Here is a 26356-nt window from a genome sequence, read left to right as displayed (position 1 = left end):
CCATAATGCCATGTTCCATGTTAGCTTCTGGGGGAGCTGGGCTGAGAGAGAATCCAAGACACTTAACGCTTTAGTGCCAGAAAGAATAACAAGAGTAACTACCACTTCTTGAGTGTCTTCTGTGGGCCAGGCTCTGTGTCAAATGCTTTCCAAGCCTCGTGCCATTGGCACTCATGCCAACCCCAGGACTGCCTCATTTTACAGATGAGGAACCTGAGGCTCAGAGAGGTTCAGTGACTTACTCAAGATCCCATAACAAATAAGTGGCAGACCTGGGATATCAACCTCTTTTTGTGTGCTGTGAGGGCCCAAGCTCTTGATGGCTATGCTGAACTGTTTCCAAGGGATCTTAGTAGCTATTAACCCAGCATTTGCACTTTCCCGGGGAAGAAACTGAAGCCCAGAGAAGGGAAGTGGCCTCCCTAAGGCCACAGAGTGTGTGGAGCAGGTGTCACTGCCCCACCCATTCCCAGTTGCAACTTTTGTCACTTGAATGGGAAGATGCAAGAGACAGCAACATGCCGGCTGGACTCGCAGCGCATTGGGGCCCCTGTGCCAGGGAGATGCTGCTTATGATAAATTTGTTCCCCTTGTTCTGGCTTTACTGATGACAGACAACATAGTCTCATTGTGGCTGCCTTTTGAATCTTCTTCACTTAATGGTCAAACCACTCCAAACCCTGCTGACATATTCCTCTTGCTTCCCTCTTACCCTCAAGGTCAAGTATAAATCAGACTTGAACCTGACCAGAGGTGTCGGCTGGACCCCTCCTGGCTCCTACAAAGTGGAAATGGCTCGGCGGGCTGCGGAACTGGCCAACGCAAGGGGCCTGGGTCTCCAGGGAGCTTACGTGAGTAGCAAGCTGCAAAGCCACCCTGGCTTGCAAAGCCATGGGGAAAGACACACTCATTGTTTCTTTTCAAAGTTTATTTTTGGCCAAAGGTCAGCTAGCTCTAAAGAAGTGTGAAATGCAGCTCAAACAAGGCGCCTAATTTCATGGGTCTGAGATGACCAGGCAGATGACACGAAGGTTAAACTTCCTGCAGGGCTTTCTCTGAAGTCACAGCCATTAGTTCTGCAGAGGCAAACCTACCCGGGCTACATCAATCCCGGGCCAGGGCAGCCCAGGCTGTGCTGACTGCTTGCTCGTTACATTCGCAGAAAGGGTCAGGGACTCGCTGGATACGACAGTCTGCATTTTGAACCCTACTTTGTTCAGAAGAAAGACGCCAGGTCTAAATGAGAGATTGGCTTTGCTTCTTTCTCATTCTTGCCTTGAGGGCCCTTTTTCTTGGGGAGCGTAGAAGAGGGGAAAAGGAAGGGGAGGGTGAGCCTGTGAAATGCTCCTGGGGCTTCTTAGCATGCCCTGTGGGAACGGCGGCCAGGAGTGGGGGTGGGGGAGCTTCAGTTTTAACTTGGGGTATGTTTGATTTCAGCATCGGAGGGCAGAAGCAGTGGAGGCTGGAGATCATCAGAGTGGGGAGGTGAACCCAGATGCCACTGAGATTCTGCACGTCAAAAGAAAGAAGGCCCTGCTTTTGTGAGCTGTGTCCACCCCAATTCTTGAGAGGCCAGAGAGGAAGCTTGCTCACCAGAGACATGCTTCAGATGGCTTCGATTTCAGCGAGCTGGAAAAATGGCCCACCAGCCCATCCCAGATCTGCCTTTATTAAAATAATAACTCTGAAAGCAAATGGAGAATGTCGTATTTGTGGTCCTCTCTGATACCTAGATGTGGATGGCTGATTCTGTTGAGTACCTCGAGTGTCTGGGCTGAGGAATAAAGATGTGACGGTGGTTCCCGTTGATGCTGGGCATTCTGGAGACTGCATTTGCAGATGCCTGTGGTAGAGGCAGTCTCTGTGAGCACTGATTCTCTAGAACGTACAGTTGGTTGAGGAAAGCGAACATACTATGTTGTGTTGATTCCATCAGAAGCCTGGTGATATTGTGCAAATGCTGGTCTGGGAAGGCCCAGGCTGGGTGGCAGTTGTCTCTGCTTAGAGTAGGGACAGTCCACTGCGTGGGGGTGTCCAGTGTTGGCCATGAGGTCTGCTGGTGTCAGGGTGCCAAGGAGAGTGGGCTCTGAGGTCCAGAAGACAGTACCTTAGAAGCCACTTTCACTTTTGATGGTGGCTTTGATCCAATTCAGGAATTTGGTAACTTGGGTGTAGACCCCTGGCCTCGTCCCACACTCCAGGCCCCAGCTCACTATCCCATAGACGTAGTAGGTGCCATCCTTCTCACAGGTCAGGGGTCCTCCAGAGTCACCCTAAGGGAAACAGAGGCATAAGCTCATCGTCATGAACCAGAGACATTTGGAGACGCCCCCACCTCTCTCCAGGGGATGTCAGGAAGGGATGGAGTGGAGTCCCTTGCCAGCCTCCATGGGCTTCTCGGGAAAGCGGTGACAAGGCTCTCGCCACATCTCACATGATACAAGACTCTAAGGGAGAGAAGATAACAGTGTCCTCCATCCCTGAGTCCACGCGGGCTTGACAGAGGAGCTGCAGGGCTATACTTCCTGACTCTTAGTGATGCAGATGTTATGACTGAGTTCTTGGGGGCCCTCAGCACACACAGGGGAGGAGGATGGGTACTCCAAGGCAGCATGGCCCAGGTGATCAGCATGGTCTATGGGGTTAGATCTCCTGGGTTTCAAGCCAGGCCCTACCACCTGCCAGGCATGTGACCTTGGGCCTCAGTTTCTCACACTGTAAACCATAGATAGCAATAGATCCCCATCCCCCAGGGTTCTTGTGAAGATTAATTATTTGTAAAGTATATAGAACAGTGCCTGGTTCATATTAAACCCTCATGGAAGGTGGCAAGGATGATAATGGTGAGGAGAAGAAGACATTGAAGATGATAGCTCTCGAAAACTTAATACTGCTTAAGCACTACAACTGACAGGTGTTTTTTTTTTTAAATGAATTCTCTCTTTTAAACTTAGCCATGACCTTGTGATCTTATGGACAGATTTGTTCCATTTTATAGCTTAGGCATCTGAGATTGAAGAATTGCTTTCATCACTGATAAAAGTCATACAGTAAGAGACAGAAACAGATTTCAAATCCACAACTATTTGTTTCCAAAGCCTGTAAGTGAAATCCTTCAATTATCTAGGGAATTGAACGAGGATTTTTTTTGTTTGTTTTTGTTTTTTTGAGACAGGGTCTCATTTTGTCACCCAGGCTGGAGTGCAGTGGCACCCTCTTGGCTCACTGCAACCTCCGTTTCCTGGGTCCAAGCGATTCTCCTGTCTCAGCCCCAGTAAATGGGACTACAGGCATGGGCCACCACATTCACCTAATTTTTGTATTTTCTTTCAGTAGAGACGGGGTTCACCATGTTGGCTAGGCTGATCTTGAACTCCTGGCCTCAGGTGATCTGCCCGCCTCAGCCTCCCAAAGTGCTGGGATTACAGGCTTGAGCCACCACGCCCAGCCTGAGTGAGCTCTTTTCTTAACTATCTTCTGGGAAGGAGTTTAGGGCAAATTGCACCCATCTGCCCCTCCTCTGAGTATGTGAACATCCTTGGCTCATTGGGAAGAGACAGACAGTCACAGGAGAGCCACAAACTCTGGAGAGAGGAACCTAGATGTCCCATCCCAAAGTGAGTTCAAGGCCAGCAAATCATTGTGGGTTCCTTTGTACAGGGAGGCTCCCTCAAGGAGTTGGGATTTGAATGTTGGCATGCTGTTTTTCAGGACACTTAGAAGGCTTATGGGGACAACAGTCAGAAAATTCTAAATGGAGCTGTTCCTGGGATTCTAGAAAGGGCCCTGTGTGATGTGATCCCTACAGAGAAAGGGACTATGGGGAGTGGGCTTTGACTTGGGGCAGGGCCCGAAGTCACTTTAGCACTGGTTGATGGAGCCACCACCTTCTCCCTCTGCAACAGTGTCTTTTGAGTCACAAGCATCAGCAACTTGGGGTTCCAAAAGGCCCTAGGCTACAGATGTACTTCATTTTCTAGGGCTAAAACACACACACACACACACACACACACACACACACGAGTCCTAATGATGAGTTAATATTACTGTAAAATCTCTAGCTTTAGGCTTTCTTCTTTCTCCTTCTAGCCACTGGTCTTCTGGACAGTTCCCTGTTTACTGGGATTCTCAGAAATGCTGCCCAACACTGAGGCCACAAGCCTGTTTGATGTCCTGCAGACTGTATTGTTCAAATCCCAGCCCTGCCACTGGCCACCCAATTGCTATAGGCCGAGATAACTTCTCTAAGCATCTGTAAAATGGTGATCATGATATCACTTTCACCAGTGTGTTGTGAGAGTTAAATTAGACAATGCAGGCAACGTGACCTCTGTGGTCATTATGCTGAGTCATCCTGAGCTGATGTGGATGCGGATGTACCAAGGGGACCAGGGGGCAGACACAGCTCACCTGTGTCTTAGCTTTACCACCGGTGAACCTCTGAACCCAGCTCCCAGCCCAGGGCTCTAAGGGGCCTCTGCCTAGTGAAACATCCTGCCAGTCTCTCCTTCTGCAAGCACCACTTGGAGTCTCTGACCTGGCAGGTGTCTCGCCCAGGTTTCTGAAGGTTTCCCGCACAGATCATACTGTCATCAATCATGTGATCATAGAGTTGCCGGGAGTTGCACAAAGTGTTGGAGATCAGCTTGACTTTGGCATCCAGGAGCTGGCGGGACCCTTTTCCTGGGGGGAAGGAGCAGAGAAAAGAGTACTACTGTGGGGACCAGGGTGGCACCAACCCCACCAGAAAGCAGACTGTCGTGGAGAAGCCCACCAACTCTCAGCTCAGAAAGGAAGAATTTTTCCAGGAGATGAGCAGAAAAGCCTCATCTTTAGCCTTCAACATGCCAGTGCAGACCTGCAATCCTGTGCTGGTCATGACAGATGGACCAGATAGTATATTCCCTCCTCTCTTTCCCCAACTAGGCCATGAGGTTCAGGAGGAAATAGATGCTGTCCTAACCATTTTAAAATCCCCCAAGGCCTAACCAAAGGACTGGCACAGTTCTTAGTGGGTGGATGGATGGATGGATGGATGGATGAAGTGCCCTGTGCAGTAGGCTACCTGCTTCCTAGAGCAGGCATTTTCCCCTGTAAAGAAAATGAAATCAATCAAAACATTTCATTGGCTTTGAACATAAAGTCTTAGAGGCCTGTTCATGAAAAGCAAAATAATTCTAACCTGAGGCTCCAAAAGATTCCCATCTGAGACATCACCATGCTGACCAGACCATATTGAGCAGAATAGAGGTTGGCAAGTGTGGATGGACTACAATGAAAATGGCTGTAAAATGAGTTTACTGGTTGACCCTAAATCCAATTAGCCAGACATCTTTCTCAAAAGACTCAAAGTTGTATATTACATTTCACTTTGTTCAGATGTGTGGAATTTCTGCAGGCTTATTTAAAGTAATTCTCACTATTCATTATTAAGGACAAGATTTGGGAAGGAAGAGTAATATATATTTGAGTATTTGGGAAAGACATGAAATACTCTTCTGATTTTTTTTTAGTAGAGGGTATAATCTTGCCAGGACTATGAGGAAAGTAATCCTTGGTTACTTTTTAAAATGAGACCAGATCCTAAAGACAAATCAACAGCTGGATTTAACACAATTTTATAGAATGTCTACTGTGTGGAGAACCCCAACCAAAATACTGTGAGACAGACAGAGATGAATGGGGCCTGACCCCCATCTTCCAGGGGCTGACTTAATGAATGTCTCTGCAGAATTCTGTCATCTCCTGTGATCATGCTTGCAAACCTAGGATGTAAGTATGATTATTAAGAAACTAAAACTCAGTTGTTCAAATGACAAAGTCAAGAACTGAATACTAGTCTGTCTGACTCAAAAATCCATGATCTTTCCTCTTTCCAATCTATCTAGGGAGGGAGAAAGGTCTCCATAGAGGCAGGGTCAATGTTTGGTAAAATCCAAGTATTTAGGGGTAGGGGCCAGGGACAGATACGGAGATCAGAGAAAAATCAGGGAAGGCTCCCTGCGGGTGGAGGAATTTAACCAGATCTTGATCAATGAGGCAGATGCTTTCGTTGGTTGATGCATCTTGAATATGACACTCATTTCAACTTCAAAAGGGCAGTCGAGTTGGGCCTTTCTTCTGTGGTTGATGTAGTTCACCTAAGTCATGGGAGAGTGCATGGCCAACTCACCTGTTTCTGTAACACCCCAGCCAGAGATGTGGCACTCACTCCCAGAGGGAAAGGACCCATCAGGCAAGCACACGGTCTTCACATATTTGGATTCCAGAGCACAGTGACCATCCACCGGCTTTAACTTGAGCAATGCTAGGTGGAGAGAGAGGTAGAAAACGGGTGTGATGTCACCTCTTTGTCAAAGAAGCATGAGCTTCAGAGTGGCCGCAGCAAAGCCCCACCCGCCCCTGCCGTGCCTGAAAAGCTTCTTCCACGGCCATTTCATATTTTGAGCTTCCACCTGGGAAGGAGTAGCACTTCAGGGCGAGAGTCATGTCAAGAAATAATAATTGACTTTGAAATCACTTTTAATCCACTTTTTAAGAAACAGGCCATTAGAGGGAAAAAAGGGCTACTGAGGAAGGAGAGAGAGGTTGGCGGGGAGGGGGGATCCTTACATTAAGGGAAACCGTGTACAGAACTGAGCAGCCAGTAGCTAGGAATGTCATTGCATTTGCACTGGAGCACCCGCCAGGGGCTAGGGACCAGGCATGCCGGCACGCACACTGTGTCACCTGACACATAAGAAGCTAAGAGTTGTGCATCCGTGTTTCCATGTCATAGAAGAGAAAAGAGGGCTCAGGGAGGTGAGCTGGCTCCTGGTGAGAAAGTTGGGAAGCTGGGATTCCAGGCCAAGCCCATTCCATAGCACAATGTTCCTAGCACAGCTTGCCCTCAGTTTAAGAGCATATGTGCATTTATCCACATTTACACAGACCCTCAAAAACTAAAAAGCTCTGGAACACATTCCCGACCTCACAGGGTCCACAGGGACCAAAAACAATCAAGAGCACCTTCTAGAACCAAACTTCAGCTTTCCGTTCATAGAGAAATCCACCCAGGACAAGACCCTCAGGAGAGCCATGAAAGAGGAACTTGCCAATATCATTGTGGGGAATCTCGTCTCTTTCATTGTAGTGGCTGTACTTGAATATCTTCTCCACCCTAAAGCTCTGCTCATGAAATTCTTCTTTCTTCAGGTCCTGGTCCCCTAGCACCACCTTTAGATGTCTGGTTTTTATGCTGCAAGGGAAAATGAGATGGTCAGGAAGGCTCTGCTTCTGCTCAGCTGTGTGGCCTTTGGCAAATCTGACCTTCTGCAGACTCAGCCTCCTCATCTGTAACCCTTGTCTCACTCATAGGACTCTGCTACCCTTGTCTCACTCACAAGACTCTGCTGTGGTGGGGTCCAAATAAGATTATGTAAGGGAAGTGCTTTATTAACAGAAGCAAGCTCCAAATGTAAGCTATAACTTTCACTCACTTCTCATGGGAGACCTCCCATTGTCCCTAGGCCTTCCAAAGAAACAGCCATTGCCATCTTGAACCAGTCTTCTAAAATCCATTGGCAGGTGCTGATTGCCTGCTTGACCTCTCTTGAAGAGCAGCTCCTAGAATCTCAGAGAAATCATTTACTACAAGGTGAACTGGAAGACCTTCGTGGCCACCTCCAAAACCCAGGCTTTGTTGGACTAGCCTTGACCATGAGCATAGGGAGCTCAGAAGGGGGTGACTCTTCAGCTCCCCAGAAGTTACTTGCTTCTCTAAGGCACACAAGAGGCATGGATGAAGACACCTGACTCAGAAAGGTCACTGGTGATGGCATCAGACAGAGGAGCATGCTTTCCTCTGTTCAGGGCAGGACAAAAGAAGTCAAAGAAGCAGATAGAATGGGGTTTCCATCTTACTTGTCCACTTAACTTTCCATACGACTTTAGGCAAGGTAAAGGCAGAATCCCAAGGTTCAAGATCCTCACTTACAAAAAGGGAATAACAATATTTTCCTCCCCAAATATTTCCTCAGCACTTGCTATGTATGAAGGCACACTCAAGACACTGGAGATCCCACAATTAATAAAACAGATGAAAATCCCTGACCTTCCTCAGCTTGTCCTCCAGCAGACAGCTCTGAGGATTAAATATCATTTAATAAGTGCTGTGCCCATGGTAAACATTCCAGACACGGTAGCTGTTTTCCCTCTGGCTTTCAGGAGCCATTCTTTTGCCCTTGAACAGATCAGAACCCCTAATGCTGCCAGAGCTACCAAGACGCTGCTCAGAGGGGAAGGGAAGAGCACCCCCAGGCACTCAAGCCACCCTGGTCCCTGTCCCAGCCAGGACCTACTCGGTGCAGTGGGCAGCAGTGAGCACCCAGCAGGGGTGGATCAGCGCTCCTCCACAGAAGTGGCCTTGGGGCATGGAGACGGTCAGAGGCAGCGAGGACTGGAGGGACGCCTGCCATGGGTGCTTGCCCGCTGTGCTCTTAAAGCCTCCATAGATTCTCTTGATCTTCCTCTCTGCTATCTCAGTCTTTCCGCAGGAGTCAAACCCCAGAAGCTTGGTTGATGGCTCAGTGGGGATTTCCTCCGGGTAGGCAATGTCTGTGGGACACAAGAAAGACAAATTGTGCCATTCAGCCTCCCTCCAGTTCCTCAGCAGGGCTCAGGCAGAGGTATGACTCTGAGCCCAGCAGCTGAGCAGGGGTCCAGAGCTGAGAGACTGTACCGGTGCACACAGGGTGGGCATGCAGTAGGTGCACAGTTGATATTTGTAGAATACATTGCGTAACATAAAGCAAGTCTATAGAATTAACAATGCAGATTTTTTTCTTCCATTTCAGAGTATGTGACTCCTAAGATTGACATGTACACACATACATTATGTTTATGTAAATATACAAATCCATCACTGGGTATTTACTCTACATTGACAAAGGCCCCACAATTATAAGTGTGCATGATCACTGTGCCTTTCATTATTAGCGCACAATTACAATTGTGGAGGCTTTTTCAGGGTAGAGGGGAGGGTATTCAGATGAACTAGAATAGGTGAGATAAAACATTTGCACAGATGACTGTGATACAAAAGGAGAGGGCAGTAAATGTTGTATAGGTGGTGCCTTGTTCGGTTCCTTGGGATTTGTAAGGAGGCAGAGATAACATTTTACTTGAGAAATCAAGGAGGACTTCCTGGAGGAGGGGATATTTGAGTTGGTTCTCAAAGAATAGTTGTATATGCACAAGAACAGATATGGGATAGAGTGTTATAGACAAAAGCGACCATAAGATCAAAGGCACATATGTGAAACTGCTCAGGGAGGGAATCCCACTGGTCAGGGTGAAAGGGCACGTTGTTCCAGATGTGGGCACAGAGCGGGGCCAGGGCAGATGGCCAGGAAGACTGTGAGGCTGGAATTTGGATGCTTTGCATCCTGAGAGGCTATGGGGGCCCAGCCAGTTTGATCACCATTGTACACCCAGGGCCCAGCATAGTGGCTGGCAAACAGCAAGAGATGCGTAAATATCTGTTGAGGGCACTGATTTGGAGTCAGAAACCATGAGTTTAGAGTTGGACTACCTGACCTGAACCCACAAAGGTATCCAGACCTGCTTGGCATCCTGGTGGGTGCAGACGGTTGGGCAGTTGGGCTGGCAATGGGCTATGAATTGGTAAAGCAAGTGTGGAGGAAGAATGGGGTGAGGGAGGGACCAGGTGCCAGGGACATCTCCCTACAAATCTCCATCCCCTCATCCCCTGGGCGTCTGAACAGCCATGGCCTTTACCTTGGGCTGTGCAGGCTGAGACATCACAGTATTCCCATTTCACCTTGTTATTGCTAACTTTAATAAAGCACCAGGGCTTTTCGTCCGCATCTGGGTTTCTAAAATACGAAACAAAACAACTCAGAGTCAAGGCTTGGTGAACCCACTGGATCTTACTAAAGAACCTTTGCATAAGAAGGTGCCAGGCTTTTGTGCTCCCCCGGGACCACATTTTTTTGAATCCTCCAACAGGTTATAAAACCTTAGCACAGAAGGGTGTTTATAGTTTTTTGGCAAAACCTTGACTTCCAGAGGAAAATCTCAAGGATGAGGAAGCAGTCCCAAGTCTCATGCCAGATCCACAGGACGTATCAAATTATTTGTAGGAAAAGAAATGAGATCCCTGTTGAAGACCTTTCCACGTCAGGAGAGTAAAATCATCACATAAACATGGTGAGAGTTGGGTTCCTCTGCCTGAGCCTCTGAATTCTATGTATGGGAATCCTCTGAGAAAGGCTGCCAGGAGGTCCCCCTCCCCGCTGCCCCCGAAGACAGCTACACAAAGGGAACAGCTCAAGGTGAGAGAAAGTGGAAGGTGCTAGTGTTTTGTGAAAAAAAAAAAAAAAAATCTTCATGGCCAAGTGCGGTGGCTCATGCTTGTAATCCTAGCACTTTGGGAGGCCAAGGCAGGTGGATCATGAGGTCAGGAGTTCAAGATCAGGCTGGCCAAGATGGTAAAACCCATCTCTACTAAAAATACAAAAATTAGCCAGGTCTGGTGTTGTGTGCCTGTAATCCCAGCTGCTTGGGAGGCTGAGGCTGGAGAATCGCTTGAACCTGGGAGGCAGAGGTTGCAGTGAGCTGAGATGGTGCCACTGCACTCTAGCCTGGGTGACTGAGTGAGACTCTGTCTCAAAAAAAAAAAAAAAAAAAAAAAAAAAAAGTATAGAAAAAAGAAAAAAAATCCTTATTTATGAAGCCAGTTCAAAACCACACAAAGACCTCCTCCCTTTAATCTGTAACTCATCTGACTCATTGGCCTTGGCTAGACAAAGGGTAGTGGCAGGAAGCCAATGGAGTGGCCTGGAGGCAGCAGAAAAGGAAGAAGGAAACTAGATCACCACCAGGGAGGGTGGTGGCATTACCCTTACATGGGAAAGCCTGAACATCTTTGGGTTAGAGACCATCACCTTCGACAGACATTCCACTTGCTCTTCTCCGTCTCTGCCTGGAAGTTATGTGGGCTCATGTGATTATTTCTGACCAACAAAGTATGTGTGGGAAGAGGATGTGTCCCTTCTAGGCTGAAGTAGTGAAAAACTCATGCTTCATTCCCCAGTCTCTTCTTGCCAATCCTGAGTATTTGAGGAACCCTGTGGAGCTGAATCCGCTACCATCACCACCAACCCACATGATACTTGGAACATTAGTACAAAATAGACTTTTTTTCTTTTCTTTTCTTTTCTTTTCTTTTCTTTTTTTTTTTTTTTGAGACAGGGTCTTACTTTGCCACCCAGGCTGGAGTGCTGTGGTTCACTGCAGCCTTGACCTCCTGGGTTCAGATGATCCTCCCATCTCAGCCTCCTGATTAGCTGGGGCTGCAGGTGCTGACCACCACATTCAGCTATTTTTTTTTTTTTTTTTGGTAGAGACGGGGCTTTGCCATTTTGTCCAGGCTGGTCTCGAACTCTTGGGCTCAAGCAATCTGCCTACCTCAGCCTCCAAAAGTGCTATGATTACAGGCATAAACCACAGTGACCGACCTGGAAATAGACTTTGATGTATTTGAGCCACTGATATTTGGCAGTTGTTTACTACAGCAGCATAACATCGCCTATCCTGAGTAAGAACATCTTCCTAGAAAAGAGGCTGATGAGTTTCAATGATCTGTTTTAAAATAAGTGACCAAAATCAACTGAGCATGAATAAGGTAACTGTTACCTGCAGAAATTATGCTCCCCAATCCCATGGGTTTCAGCATCCTCCATAAACATGTTGTAATTCTCCTGCAAGAGGAGGTGGGAGTTCCAGTAAAGGCATGCATGCTGGTTGACTGTCCTATTCATTTTCCCTCGGTAAGAGTAGCCATCGCCAACATAGCAGTCATCAGAACCTCCGAGAGAGCAGGTAGCAATGTGAGAACCAACAGCCACTGGCGTGCTCCTCCTAAAAAGGACTTGGTGGGTATATCAAGTGGTGAGAGAACTGGACCTGCATATTTATCACCCTGGGATTTCACTACAAATTTCAGAAAAAAAAAAAAAAGTGTTGAATGTCCCACATTTAATCCTGCTTAAAATATGAAATATAGTGGTTGTAGGGTGTGAGAGCTTAGTTCTTTAATTCTGGCTCACACAAGAACTGATGGAAGGTGGGCTAAGGCCTAGGGATGCCCAGGAGGTTTGACTTGCCTGCACTATACCCCAGTTTATTAGTTTCTTTACACGAAGCCAGACACACCCTATCCCCTTAGGCGAGAAGGCTGAGACAATAGTAGAGTTTGGGAAACTTGATTTGAACCACATTCTGGCAACAAAATCGGGAGAGAAAAGGGTTCCAGAGGCCTCACTTGTGGCCCTGATGAGGTGGTGGCAGAGACCCATACCTATTTCACAGAATTTCCCCTTGAACTGATCAGGACAGGCACAGGTGAACTTGGATCTCCGCTTATGCCGGGAGCAGGTACCACTATTCTGGCAGGGGTTTGGCCTGCACACAGGAACCACTGTGAACAAAGGAATGGGGCCAGGAAGGCTCTTCAGAAGGCGTTGCAGCCCACGTCTGAGATGACAAGGAGACATTGGTGGCATTCTACTGGTGTCCATCCTTTCACGAAAGGTGGGTCACCAGAGGGGAAAGACAGATCCACTGACTCTCTAGTAAGTGTACACAGAAGCCTTAAGAACGTGAGCTAACGTGGATGAAGCAATATGGCTGGAGGCCAAGACTAAGTGCACTTAAGTAGATGGGTTACTCAGTAAGAAAATGAAGAAGCATGGTTGGAGCAGGAGTGCTGGGTCCCATCTGAGCTAGGTAGATCTCTGCCTGCTGATACCCATGTGGCCATGAGCAAATGAGTTCACCTGTCTACATTTCAGGCTTTTCATCTGTAAGACTCTTCCTTGAGGTGTTTTTGGAGAATGCAAAAGAGAACGTATGTTTCCTGAGACAATGCCTGCCTCACAGCAGGGACTCAATATGTATTCATTCCCCTACTTGGTCCCCTCAGGAATAGAACAGGGTCTACTTCCTGGAAGAATTGAGTTTCAAGATGATTCTTTTTGGATGGGAAGGGACACAGACCAGTCAACTCCCACTGAATTGAGTCAATCCAGGGATAATTAATCTTTAGAAATCCTAGGGAAAGGGACCATCTTGGATGCCTGCCACAAAAACATCAGGTGCATCTGGCCTTCCATGCAGAAGGGTGCAGGTAAAAAATAGGGCACAGAGAGCCTAGCGTCGAAGGGGCCTCCACCACTTACCTTGGGAGCAGCTGGGGCCTGTGTAAGGGTGTTTGCAGACACAGCGGTAGTAGGGAGGATTCTGGGTAATGAGACATTGGCCCCGGCCACATGGGTTGTCCTTGCACGTGTTTTGCACTGTAGGAGATCCATAGAGAAGTGGGGGCAAAATATAAGACACTCTTTGGGGCACATTTTCCTTAGAGGGATACATGTACAATACAATGTTTGGGGATGGGATGACTGACAGGGTTTGTAGCCTTGTCCGTGGTCCTGAAACACTAGGCTACGCCAGGACAAGACTTCTGTCTAATTTTGGGGTCATAGCGGATTGTCTTCCACGTTGTTTCCCATGCCCATAGTCTTAATTTTTCTATCTTAATAAAAACATTGATAATAGTTACACATTCAACAAACAGAGCCGCAATTTTAGTCCCTCCATTTTCTAGCTAACTTCAGAGTGCTTTTGCAGTTTTGTTACTTTTCTGAGAAGTTGAGTAAGCCCAGACACTGTGTTTATACTCGATATTCTCAACCATCCTGAAAAATTTATTGAAGAAATTGCAGGATTGAAAATGGAAAGAACAAGTGAAGAGGACACCAAGGGAAGAAGTCAACCACAAAGCCATGCATACACCTAAGACCCCCCTTGCCTTCCACCAAGTAAGATGGTTGCTAGAGCAGCCTGAATCCAGATTTTCTCTAGGGGTACAATTAGCCCCTAGGAGTCCTATTCTTGAAGCTTTATTCCATGGCCTCATGTTATGCCCACAAGAGTTCACCAACAGCAGACACAGTGAGGATGGCAGAATGAAAGAGCATGGGCCAGAAGTCAGGCACGAGGGCTCTAATTTCTGCTCTACACCTATCCAGCTGTGTGACCTTGGTCAAATGCCCTCACTCTCTGGGTTACCTTTCTCTGACTGGGTTGGGTCTCATGTGCCCTGAGATCCTCCCTGCTCTCCCATTTGAGGACAACATTGCTCTGTTGCAGCTAGACAAAACACTCTAAGTATAAAGTCCTGAGTTTGCAATACATCTTGGTTAGAGTCCAGCTCTTATCCCCTCTCACCCTCAATCTTCCCATCTGGAGAATGGATGTACTAGTTCCATCTCACAGTGCAGGGGTGAGGATCCAGTGAGAGGCTGCCTGGGACCCTGCAGAGGAATCCACTATGCATGATACAGTATTTGCAGTTACAATCCTTTCCATGGCATCATGCAGTGCTTTCTGACACAGAAAGGATCACTTCTTGTTTAACTCAGAGGAAAGAGTGGATCTAGTGATGATGCACCCACCTTTCTGACACTTATTCCCAGAGAAAGGGGCCAGGCAGCTGCACGTGAAGGTCCTCCCATGAACAAGGCAGTCCCCACCGTGTTCACAGGGGTTGGGCTGGCACGGATCTAAGACACATGACAAGAAGGCAATGTCAGTAAGGAATAGCAGGTGAGAAGTCCCCCACTTTTTCATCTAATTTCAGTCTCCTGCCCCAAATGAGAGAGTAACTACCAAGCCAGAAACTGGGGAAAGCAGGAAAACATACATTGTCCTTAAACAGCAAGGAAAATTGCAGTCACCTGACCAGAGAAAGGGATTCAGGTTAGTGAGAGGAGAGGCGAGAAGGAACCACGACTGTCTCCCCTCGGCCTGGCTTTGGACGGGGCCTTTCTCATTGAGAAACTCCCCTTTTCCCTCATCAGTGTTTTTCTCCTCCCAGTCTTGCTGGGAGTGCCACAGGGTCTGTCTCTGATGCTGAAGGTATTTCACAAGCCTGAAGACCTCCCCTACTTCCAGTGCCCAGGGGTGGAGGTCAGGAGTGGGGAAAGAAAACCCACCCCTAATGAAACGCAAGCTTTCTGAACATCAGGAGAGAAGACCAAAGGCAAGAGGGTGACAGAAGAATTGGCGGCGAGGAGGAAATGACCCAGTGGCCTTCATCTTTCTTCAACTACTTGTTCAGTTAGATTTTGTCATATTTCATCTGTGCCTGTGGCTTTCATGGTTGTCTGAATGGATCTTCCCTTGGGGAATTCTTTATCCTTCTGTTCACACACATTGTTCTTTGGTTCAGGAACTAGGATCCCTGGGCCCTGCTCTTGTTTTGATGGTCCCTTCTGATGTTCCCCCATGCCCTGTATCTTGGCCCTGCCTTCCAGGCCACTTTGCACAGTTACACAGCTTTTATTCCAGCTGCTAAGTGCTTTCCATTCCTTCTCCTGGTTTAGTCACATGGCATTGCTTGGACCCAGCTTCTTATTTTCTTTTCTGTCCCATTGCTGGGGTTAAGAAGCCACGAAAATAAAAACAAGTGTGGTAGGAGCACATGTGTGTGAATACACACACACATGCACACACACACACGATCTAACAACTGTGGAAAGCTTCTAAAGAGTGAAGGGAGAAAGAAAAAGTTGAAAGGGAAGGAAAAGTCCTGGCAAAGGCAGGAGGGAAGGAAAGTCCCAAAGCTGAATGTGCACATGCTACAGTCTGGTGCTCAAGGCTGACATGGACTTCCTGCATCCTTAGGGTCTGACCTGTAATCTAAGATATGGGAATGGTTTTGAACACAGCTGCTATTCACAGCATCAGGAAACCTGAACAATGTTGCATTAACTTGCTGCATGACCTTGGCTAAGTCAGCTCCTCTCTTAGCCTCACTTACCTCATCTGTCATTTGAGGGTAGGGGAGATGGTCTCTAAGAACCTCCCCAGTCCTCACAGCATATGAATCTAACAGAAGAAAAGCCAGTCCACATAATTTCTTCCATAGCTATTTTACAATGCTGGTCAGAGAGGAGGAGAGAGAGGCCCTTGCATGTGGTCCAATGTACACTCCCCTCTGTCCTTCTCCCAGGAGAGTCCCTGAAAGAGATTTGGTACCTACCAGCTTGGTCCTCAGTGTAGTACCAGTCAGGATTCTCAGGGTGGGTAAGTGTGCTACTGGTATTCTCTTCCTGATTATAATCCTCGTAGCTGTAGTCATACTGGTCAGGGGTCCAGTCTGCATGGTGGTAACAGGACAGAAGAAATACTAATCATTCTACTTAAATAGGTCAGCATTTTATTTAGTTGGACACCTTTTCCCCAAAGAATTCAAAGTCCTGCAGGAGGAATCATGTGTCTCTCCAGTTCTGCACAGTGAGGGGAGTGGAAAAGAGGGCTCAGGCTTTGCATCTTTTCACTTGGGGGATGTTATGACCAGGCAAGGTGGTGTTGACATTTAGCAGGGTCATGAGCACCTGATTGGAAGTGAAGAGAAGAAGCCAAGTCCCAGCTTTCTACTCCCTTGACCTTGGGTAAGCCAACTGTATTATCGAGTCTTGGTTTTCTCATCTTTGAACAGCAGGAAGAGGACTGGGACCTAGCACATCTACAGGGTCCTACATGGGGTCTGCCCGGGGTCAGATTACACTATACTTGAGTGCCTGGTTGGCTTATCCTGTGAATAATATTTCTTGATGGGACTTCATTTGTCACCAAGTTGAATGAAATCAAAGAAAACTCACCATTTTCCTTTTGATCATGGCATCAAACTACTCCCAAGCAGTATCTACAGAGTCATTTTAACAGATAACATTTATTGAGCCTTTACTATGTACCATGCCCTGTGCTAAGCACTTCACATGCACCGTCTAACTTCATCTTCATAAAAATCTAGGAGGTGTATTGTTCACTCTAAGTTGAGAAACCTGAGGCTGACAGAGATCTAGTAACTCGGCCAAGGTCACATAGCTACTAAAGTGCAGGATATGAACTATGGCAGTTTGTCTCCATATAACCCCTAAATCTCACTGGTTCAACTACAGCACTCAACTGTTTCAACTGGTGCCTTACATTGCCTCGGATATTCCCACACTTACCCTTGGGAAAACGTGTCCCACCATCCCCATTGAGTATCCAGCCTGCCCATTAGGAATTTCCCAAGGATAACCTTGTAAAAGTTTATGGATCTTGCCTACGGTTGTAAAACTTACACTAGACTGGTCATTGGGGAAAAAACAGGTATGTGTAAGGTTAGCTGGACTCAAGCTGTTTGTTCTCTGGGGCCTTGTGGGGACATCCTGGTAGCTCTGTGGCTGGTAGGTCTGTGGAAGTTTGGAATTTGAAGAAAATCAGGTTGACTTTGCTCTCTCCAGCCGGCGGGAGTATGGCAAGTCGGCAAGTTGAAGCTGCAAGGAAGCTGTCCAGAGATGCATATGATAATGAGGCAGGAGCAAATGCAGATAGCTGACTTGAAAAGGCACTCCTATGGAGCTAGCTGATGGCTTGGAGGATGGCACTTTACCTAAGCCTGATTATCAACCACATTATCTTACTCGTCTCTCAGTCATTCTGTTAGAGTCTTTATCTCTCTGGCTTTTGAAAAATCGACTTTTGCACAATGGCTGTTTTATATTTCCCATTAAAATGGAACTAGCTTTTTATTTCTTTTTTGAATACGCCAACTCTGGTTTCTTGCCAAAGTTTCACCTCATTTATCACAGTGTCAAGTCAAGACTCCCTTGGCTTGCTCATTATTTCTCCCGAACTGCTTTTCCCCACTATGAAAATGCTCCCGGGGGAGGCCACCTTTTTAGGGCTGAGGATCCAGGTTGAAGATAAGACCATTGTCTTCCTGGAGCAAATAAAGTTTTCCTCCATCTAGCGTGATAAAGCAGAGAAAGAGAGGGAGAAAGTGAGAAAAAAAATGTTTTTCTGAGTTTGACATGAAAGATTTCAAACTGACATTTAGGAGAGACAATGGGGTTTGGTAATGAGATGATTGCATTGCTTAGTTATTTCTTTTTCTTTGGAGAGTTTATTTTTGTTTTCTAACAGGTGTTTATAGATAAGTGCCCTTTAGGTTGTTTCTGTAATTTCTCCCATCTCTCCCACAGATTGGCAGTCAGATCGGCTAATCTTGGCATGGCCATTAAGAATTACTTCTTTTGCAGATATTTAGAAATGGGGAAGATTCTAATGTAGATGGTATGGTGTGACTTTTCCAGGTGATGAGGGATGAATGACATGTCTGTTAGAGGATTTTGACTTGAATCCAGACCTATTAACAAGGTCTGCTCACCTCTCAGTGAAGCCAAAGAAGAAATAAAATACGTAGGCTTTGAATCATATTCCTGCTAAGAAAGGCTTCCTATTCTCTAGGGCCTGTGGGCCTCAGTGGAGATGGATAGAGCCAGCAGAGCTCAGTGGCCCCAGATAGCCAGGGTGGAAGAAGCCAACTAGCTGGTGGATATGCAAGGAAAGTCACCAAGATCCTTTCCATTTGGGATGGGCTGCCATGTGATTCGAAGGTGCTTTATCGGAGCATCATCTGAGAGGGTTTCTCCACTTTCAGGCTTAAACCTTATTTTGTCTTTCCCATTATGTTGGCACTTAATCCTATTGTCTGTGTAAGTAACTTGTCTTGTGAACCTACAATGGACCAAGTGTTATGCCAGGTGCAGGATGGCATTGGGAATGGTGGAGAGTTATACAAATAAGAGCAGGATGTGGCCTTGCCCTCAAGGAAGCCTCCAGCCAAGGTTGGGTAGGGGATGAAAGCCAGCTAAGGAAGGAGATTAAAGAGCAGTAAAGAGGTGAGGGAGCTAGAAGCGACCAAGTCTAGGCCTAGTGCCCTCAAGTTCCACAGTGAAACTCTGCCTTGGTATGAGCCAATCTGATGACAAAAATAGCCCTTGATTCTCCACCCCCACTGTACCCATACCCTTTGCAAATGTGACTTTTCAGCTTCTCCCACCAAGAGATTGAGTCAGTTTCTCTGCCCTTGGTTCTGGGTTGACCTTAGGACATGCTTTGGTCAATAGCATGTGTGATGGAAGGATGGTGTGCCAGCTCAGAGCCTGGGCCCCAAGAAGTCTTGCTCTCTCTTGACTCTCTCTCTCTCCAGATCCTGGACCCATGTGACTGCCATGTGAACAGTTTGGCCTATTCTGCAAGAGCGTATGAGAACACGTGGACAACAGCTGGCCTAGTGGTCCTAGCTGAGGCCTCAGACACATAAGAAAGCCCAGTCAATATTCAGCAAGATAAGACGCCAGCCAATCTGCCAGCTTCTGCAGACACATGAGCAAGCCCAGTCAGGATCAACTGAACCTGACGCAGCCCAGAAGAATTGCCCAGCTGAACCCAGCCAAGATTGTCAACCCAAAGAATTGTGACCTAAATATATGGTCAGTGGTTTAAGCTACTAAGTTTGGGGTAGTGTATTATGCAATAATAACAAACCGACACACAGGACTTGATTGATATTAGATTGCTAATGGGCTAAGAATTTTAGATACAAGAACATTCCTCTGTGGCCCAGTTGGCTGGAGAGTTTTAAGTGTCATAGCTGGATCTCAGATGGCACCTCTATCTTGGGTATTTGGTCTATCTTATTTGTTTCCTCCAACTAGATAGTTTATTAAGAGGAAGGGCCATTTCCATTCCTCTTTTAACCCCAGAGTGCCCAGCACAAAGCCCTACCTGTAGTTAATGTATGTGATTGACAGATTTATTTTTCCCTTAGTGGTCAAGCCTTCCTGCCTTCTGATTGGCCTGCATGCAGCTTTGCTGGCCAAAAAGATGGTGCCTGCTTAAAGCAGAGCAAATAGGGAATTTCAGTCAGAAACTGTGTGAGAAATGGGTCAAATGTACTTGGCAAAGAAAATACCTGATGAACTCTGTAGAAATCTAGAAACTCATCCACATATTTTCCTGGGGAGAGAGGCACAGCAGCCTGACATACATTTTGGTGCCACTGGTAGACTGTAGAAAAACAGTTCAGGTTTAAACATAGATTATTTGTAAGTTTCTTGAGGCTACAGAAAAGGGAAGAGCTTTGGGAAAGAAAGGGGCAGGTGTTCGAGCATTTTCTATCAGGAATAAAAAGAAATTCTTGTGGGTTTGTCTAGTTTTCAGAGTCTGTTTCTAGAAATTATCAGGAAGGATCACGAGAGTATCCTGAGTTAAGCCAAATTATCCTAGTAATAGGTTATAATGTACTGAGTATTTTCTAAATATCAGACACTAAACTAAATAAATGTGGTTACCCACAATCTTACTTCACCCTAGAGCAACCCCATGGCACAGGTCCTATTTTGCAGATAAGGAAAAATGAAGGCCAAAGGAGATGACATCATAACCCAGGTCTACCTAACTCCAAGTCTTATGTGCCTTTTTACAATCCTGGAACCTCTTATAGGTTTGGGTTTCATGAAACTCCATGGGTTTTAGCTTTCAGGAAGTAACATACATTGGGAAACCTTCTTAAGCTCATGTTCTGGGTCCCTTGACCAGGATTAACTCGGTCCATGTTCGGGGTCTCTCAGAAAATGCTCAGAGTTCCTGCGATGGGGGCTTTGCAGCTGCTCTGGTTAAGGAGCTTGCCAGATGTGTGGAACGGAATCAAAATCCCCGGAATGTCGTCCCTGTTGGCGTCATCCATCACTGTGGCACAGACGGCTCCTCTGAGGGCCTCCTCCAAACCCCAGACCTGTCGGCCTGCATTTGACGCTTCCAATCTGGCTGGCGGGGCAAGCCCAGCAGAGACTCTCGCTGGCAGGCAGTAGGACAGCTGATGGATGGGCTCAGCCTGCATTGCTGGGCAGAGCCAAGCCAGCTTTGAAGAGGCATTTCCACAGGCCTGCTGGCTGTCGTGGCACCTGCTTTGGGGAGATGGGCAGAGTCTGTGCTGTTTGCTGGCTACCTCCTCCACCACCCATTGGGGACTGTGGACTGGACACCTTCTGCTCCAGCAAGGCCCTCACCATGCGCTGTCTCCAGCAAGACCAACCAAAGAAGCAGCTTGCTCATGGGCACGAGCATGGGGTCTCCTTCGCCACACGGTTGTCTAGAGCCAGCAGGGAGCTGACAAATACCATCAAAGCACAAGTCCTTTGAAAGGTTAAGTCAGATACTGAACAGGGATGTTTTTAAACTGAATCTACTCTTTGCAAAAATGCCCAACCTCGACATCTCAGCCCATTCCCCAGAGGCTATGACATCTCAAGATGGACTCTGGATCCCAGGAGCAGTCTGCTTTGGCGTCCGTTCATGCACACACCAAACTGTCTGAAGCTGTTGGCAGAGTTCTTGTAGGGCCCAGTTTCTTGAGAGTTAAATTCAATACTCTTCACTCCCTATAAGTGGTTTTTCAGCCTGTGCTTAAAAAGCCTCCAGTGATGGGAAACTCATTACCTCCTGAGAAACCAATGGCCCATTCAGATTTCTGGACAACTCTGATGGTGAGAAAGTTCTTCCTGTCGGCAGATCAAATCTGACCCTGTAGCTCCCAGTCTGTTTGATTAAAGCTATAAATCTATGGGCACATAGGCTAACTCCACTCCCTTTCCATGATCTCTGTTCAGTAGGGCCACTGCTTACAGTTGTTCGAGTTGTTCACTGCACAATTCTGGGGTGTCATGAACTCACTGAAGATGTCTCTTACAACTTTCTGGCAGCTGGCAGTAAAGTCAAGGGCCTTTGAGTCTTCTGCACTTCTTTTTCTTCCACTGTGTCACCCCGTAGCTTCTACAGCCCAGTATCCCTGAAAATCAGACCCAAGGATCCCCTTCAGTGGTGCCTGAGCAGTTTGTGCTCAAGGCTGGGGAAGAGGCCACCCTTCCAGTCCCTTGGTCTCAGCTCCTCCCTGGACTCCTTGTGTGGGTGGTGGTGTGGCCGTCAGCTAGGGGATAACTCTCTGAAATACATGCCTTTGGAGGAACTGAACTAGGTGTCATTGAATAGCCTTTGTGTTGGGGAAAAACACAGATTTTCTCAAAACCCCACACACCATGCCCATATACACTTCTCCTCAACTCCACAAATATCCATGGAGCACCTGGGACAGAACGAAGACCTGGCCTTATCTTTCTGCCCATCCAGGGGTTTGCTGCTGGAGAATATTGACTGTCAAACTGAATTTGGCCCAGTTACTGCTATCTTCGTGCCAAATAAATCCCTGATTCAAGGTTCAGATGTGGCCACAGTGCCACAGTCTCTGTGTGTTGTCTGCCTGGCTATGGCGCTCCATGGGTGACCAGCCTGTATCTCTACCAGTGGGGATGTTGGCCTCTGGCCAGATGGAGTGGTGAGCAGAATTTTCTCACCCGGGGCTCAGAGCTGCAAAGGGAGACTCGAACCCAGAGCCAAAGGACCAGGAGTGGATGATGTGGAAGGAGTGGCCCTGCCTAGCCTGTGCATGCTGTGGGCACAAGGCCGAGGACACAAGAAAGGGAGACGATAGGAGAGTGAGTCTGTGAGACAGAGAGCCTGTGTGAAGTTACAGGACCCACCGGGTGGTAGACGCGCTCAGCCTGAGGAAGCAAACCATTTGGGCAGAGGGGACAATGGCAGAGGTGCTGGTGAGAGGGTATCACCAGGCCAGGTCAGCCTGGAGGCCGCCCTTCCACAGAAAGAGGTGGCGCGGATGAGTGCGGCACAGGGCCGGCCTCCCCGGAGCCAGGCGTTATCCCATCTCACCCTTGCTTTGCCTTGGTCTTTCACCTCATTTTAGCCTCCAATTCGCTGTGTGGCCAGGAGTAAGTTGCTTCCCCTCTCTGGGCTTCAGTTTCTTTATAAAATCAAGGATTTTAACTACGTAGGTAGTATTTCCCTTGGGACCCTGAGCCGGGGCTCAGTGGTGTCCACAGGAAACTCAAAATTACGTGAAGCATTATGGGTGCACACATTTTGAGGGCAAGTTCTCAAAGGTGCCTGTGACACCCTGGAGCCAGTTGAACCCTGGGGTCCCTCCAACACTTCCATACTTAGGCCTCCTTTTCTCCAGCCCAGAACCAGCCTGGGATTGGTGGGAAGCCCCTAGGAGATCAGCGCACTCACCTGGGTCCAGGCTTTCCAATAAAGACATCAGGGAGAACTGAAAAACAAAACAACATAGCAGATCAGTGTTGAGACGGGGCTCGGCCGGGCGCGATCCTCAGGTGTCAGCCAGGGGAGACCGTACGGGGTGCAGGTGCACTGTGTGCTTTCTGATGGTTGTGGCTGGGATGGAGGTTGAAGGGAGGGGGATGGGGTGTGTTTGAAGATACACATCCCCCCACCACCACCTATGCACGCTGAGCACTGAAGCATTGTCCTTCTCCACAGCAGGGGGTCGTGTCGCTTGTCTGCCCCTGTCCTTGCTTTGGAACACGGCTGCCCAGGTACTGGTGTGCTCGTCAGTTGCAGTGAGTTTCATCTACTCCCTGCCTGATCACGCATTGCTGCATTTCATCCTTACAACAGCCCTATGAAGAGGCTTGCATCAGCCTTGTTTATAGATGAGAAAATTTGGACTCGGAGGTCACGTAGCTGTGGTAGGATTTGGAATTCGTGCTGAAATCTAGGTGATTTCTTCAGGTGACAGTTCCTGGGGATTTGGGGATGAACAGACGCTTAAAACTCCCCAGTGGCTTCCCATTGGTCTTAGAATAGAATGCAAACACCTGCCATGATCTACAAAGCTCCTCCCATACCCCTCCCTCCCATTGCCCCTTACTAAGCTTCAGCCACACCTGGCTTCAAAATGGCACAAGCTAAATTCCTCCCACCTCAGGGCCTTGGCAATTGTTGCTGCCTGGAAGCCCTCCTCCATGACCTTCGCTAGGCCTCAGTTTAAACGTCATCTTCCCTGAGATATCCCATCAATATAACATTTCCCTGTCCCCATTGTTTTGTCACTGCACTTGTTTATTCCCTCCATGATCCTTACTGCAGTGCAGAGCTTTACATTTATTTATTTTCGTGTCACCTGTCTCTCACATCAGACTCTGTCCTCCAGAAAGGCAGGGATTTTATCTGTTTTGTCATTGATGTATTGCCCCATACCTAGCATAGAGCTTGGCACATGGCATTCCTCAAAAAGATTTGCTGAATAAATAAATAATGATATAAAGAGTTCCTTTAATATGCAGTACTCAACCCAAAAAAGAAAGTTTTACTCATTTAATACCTGGAGTACGCTCTTCCACTTTAATCAGGGGTCAGCAAATAAGGGCCCTTGGGCCAAGTCTAGCAGTTGTGTTTTTGTAAACAAAGTTTTACTGGAAAACAACCATGCCTGTTTGTTTATGGCTGCTTTTGTAGAGAGAATGTATCACCCCAAATATTTATTATCTGACACTTCACAAACAAAGTTTGCTGAACCTTGATTTAAAGAAATAAGAGTTCTACCACCAGACAGCTTTCCTTTTGGGTCTTGGCTGCCAGAAAGCTGAGATCAATGAGATACATCAAGCTAGGCAGTTTGGTATATTCGCTGCTTCTACCCTCTGCAGAATTTCTAATTTTCTGTTTTCCTGTAGTCTTCGTTACATGAGTTTGGGAAGTAGGTAGATGATACATTAGGAAAGAAAAATAAAAAGAAGAATGCATCCGAATACGATGTACTGAGGATGTACAACATCAACAGATAGTATTGGCAAAAATGCTTACCCTGAATTTACTCATGAGGAACATGACAGATCCAAATTGTGAGGTTCAAATTGCAGGACATTCTACAAAACACCTAGCCTAGCCTCCAGCAAAATGTCAACACCATAAAAGACAAAAAAAGACGGGAAGACTGTATTTTTAGTAAAGGACATGGCAACGAAATGCAGTGTGTGACTCTTAGTTGGATCCCGGATTTAAAAACAATGGCATAAAGGACATTGAGTGCTGTGGTTTGTGCTGACTTGGATATTTGTCCTCTCCAAACCTCATGCTGAAATTTGATCCCCAGTGTTGGAGGTGGGGCCTCAATGTTGGGTCATAGGGGTGGATCCATTACGAATGGATTAGTGTTCTCCCTCAGGGTAAGCAAGATTTCACTCTATTAGTTCCTAGGCGAGCTGGTTGTTAAAAAGAGCCTGGCACCTCCACCTCTCCCTCTCGCTTCCCCTCTTGCCATGTGATCTCTGCACACTGGCTTCCCTTTCCCTTCTGCCATGAGTGGAGGCAGCTTGAGGCCCTTTCCAAAAGCAGCTGCCCAATCCTGGACTTTCCAGCCCTCAGAAATCCAAGTCAAATTGAATTGATGGGTGCTGACGAGTTGATGGGTGCAGCACACCAACATGGCATAAGTATACATATGTAACAAACCTGCACGTTATGCACATGTACCCTAGAACTTAAAGTATAATAAAAATAAATAAGTAAATAAATAAATAAAAAAAAGAAATCCAAGTCAAATAAACCTCTTTTTTAAAAAAATACATCACCCAGCCTCAGGTATTCCTTCGTAGCAACACAAAATGGACTAAGACACTGAAACAAATGGGAAATTTTAATATAGACATATTAGACAATATTATTGTGTCAATGTTGACTTTCTTGAGAGTAAACAATGGCATTGCAGTTCTGTAGGAAAATGTACTTATTCTTAAGAGACGGTGGCCAGGTGTGGTGGCTCATGCCTGTAATCCCAGCACATTGGGAGGCTGAGGTGGGCAGATCACGAGGTCAGGAGATCAAGACCATCCTGGCTAACAGTGAAACCCCGTCTCCACTAAAAATACAAAAAATTAGCCGGGCGTGGTGGTAGGTGCCTGTAGTCCCAGCTACACGGGAGGCTGAGGCAGGAGAATGGCGTGAACCTGAGAGGCGGAGCTTGCAGTGAGCTGAGATTGCACCACTGCACTCTAGCCTGGGTGACAGAGAAAGACTCTGTCTGAAAAAAAAAAAAAAAAAAGAGAGACGCTTGGTGAAGTATTTAGAGTGATGTCTGCAATTTACTTGCAAATGATTCAGCAAACAAACAGACAAAGAAAACAACTATACACACACACAGGAGAATGAGAGACACAGCAACTATAATGACATTTTAACAATTGTGGCATCTATCTGATGAAGAATATTCATTGCATTATTCTTTCCACTTTTCTGTACGTTTGAAAAATTACAAAATAACATGTTAGCTGGGGGAAAGGAATGCAAAAAAAGAAAGAGAGGCCATTTGTTATCTGGGACTGTGCCTCTGTCTAATGACTTCCTGGCTAACCACCTCCCGCACACCCTGTTTCTGCAGGCAGTGAGATGGGACAGGTGTTCTGTTTGGGGGCTGAGGGTGGGGGTTGGTATTGGGGACGCCTGGCAGATGAAGGGCAGCTCAGGCCTTAGGGGTGCTCCTGGGCCTAGGGTGCTTGAACAAGGATTGGCAGAAATGGGTACC

The 26356-nt window shown here is 47.1% G+C and overlaps 2 protein-coding genes across 3 annotated transcripts in view; one reads left to right on the top strand and one right to left on the bottom strand.

The window, feature by feature from the left end:
• The window catches only part of NRAP (nebulin related anchoring protein), a 76213-nt gene extending 74514 nt beyond the window's left edge, over positions 1-1699 (top strand). The window contains exons 41-42 of one of the 2 annotated variants that reach the window (XM_010365929.2): positions 720-851; positions 1438-1699. In XM_010365929.2, the coding sequence (XP_010364231.1) occupies positions 720-851; positions 1438-1545 (240 nt within the window). In that variant the 3' untranslated portion in view covers positions 1546-1699. The remainder of the gene's footprint in view (positions 1-719; positions 852-1437) is intronic. The other variant, XM_010365931.1, reaches the window with a different exon arrangement.
• Positions 1691-26356, bottom strand: part of HABP2 (hyaluronan binding protein 2) — a 36421-nt gene continuing 11755 nt past the window's right edge. The window contains exons 2-13 of the mRNA XM_010365932.2: positions 23047-23083; positions 16109-16225; positions 14520-14627; positions 13242-13358; positions 12362-12481; positions 11698-11869; positions 9778-9875; positions 8340-8595; positions 7095-7237; positions 6173-6307; positions 4538-4683; positions 1691-2273 (exon numbers count right to left, since the gene is read on the bottom strand). Of these exons, the coding sequence (XP_010364234.2) occupies positions 2109-2273; positions 4538-4683; positions 6173-6307; positions 7095-7237; positions 8340-8595; positions 9778-9875; positions 11698-11869; positions 12362-12481; positions 13242-13358; positions 14520-14627; positions 16109-16225; positions 23047-23083 (1614 nt within the window). The 3' untranslated portion in view covers positions 1691-2108. The remainder of the gene's footprint in view (positions 2274-4537; positions 4684-6172; positions 6308-7094; positions 7238-8339; positions 8596-9777; positions 9876-11697; positions 11870-12361; positions 12482-13241; positions 13359-14519; positions 14628-16108; positions 16226-23046; positions 23084-26356) is intronic.

This window comes from Rhinopithecus roxellana, chromosome 11, assembly GCF_007565055.1.
Source record: "Rhinopithecus roxellana isolate Shanxi Qingling chromosome 11, ASM756505v1, whole genome shotgun sequence".
Classification (NCBI taxonomy): domain Eukaryota; kingdom Metazoa; phylum Chordata; class Mammalia; order Primates; family Cercopithecidae; genus Rhinopithecus; species Rhinopithecus roxellana.
This window is presented reverse-complemented; position numbering and strand designations above follow the sequence as displayed.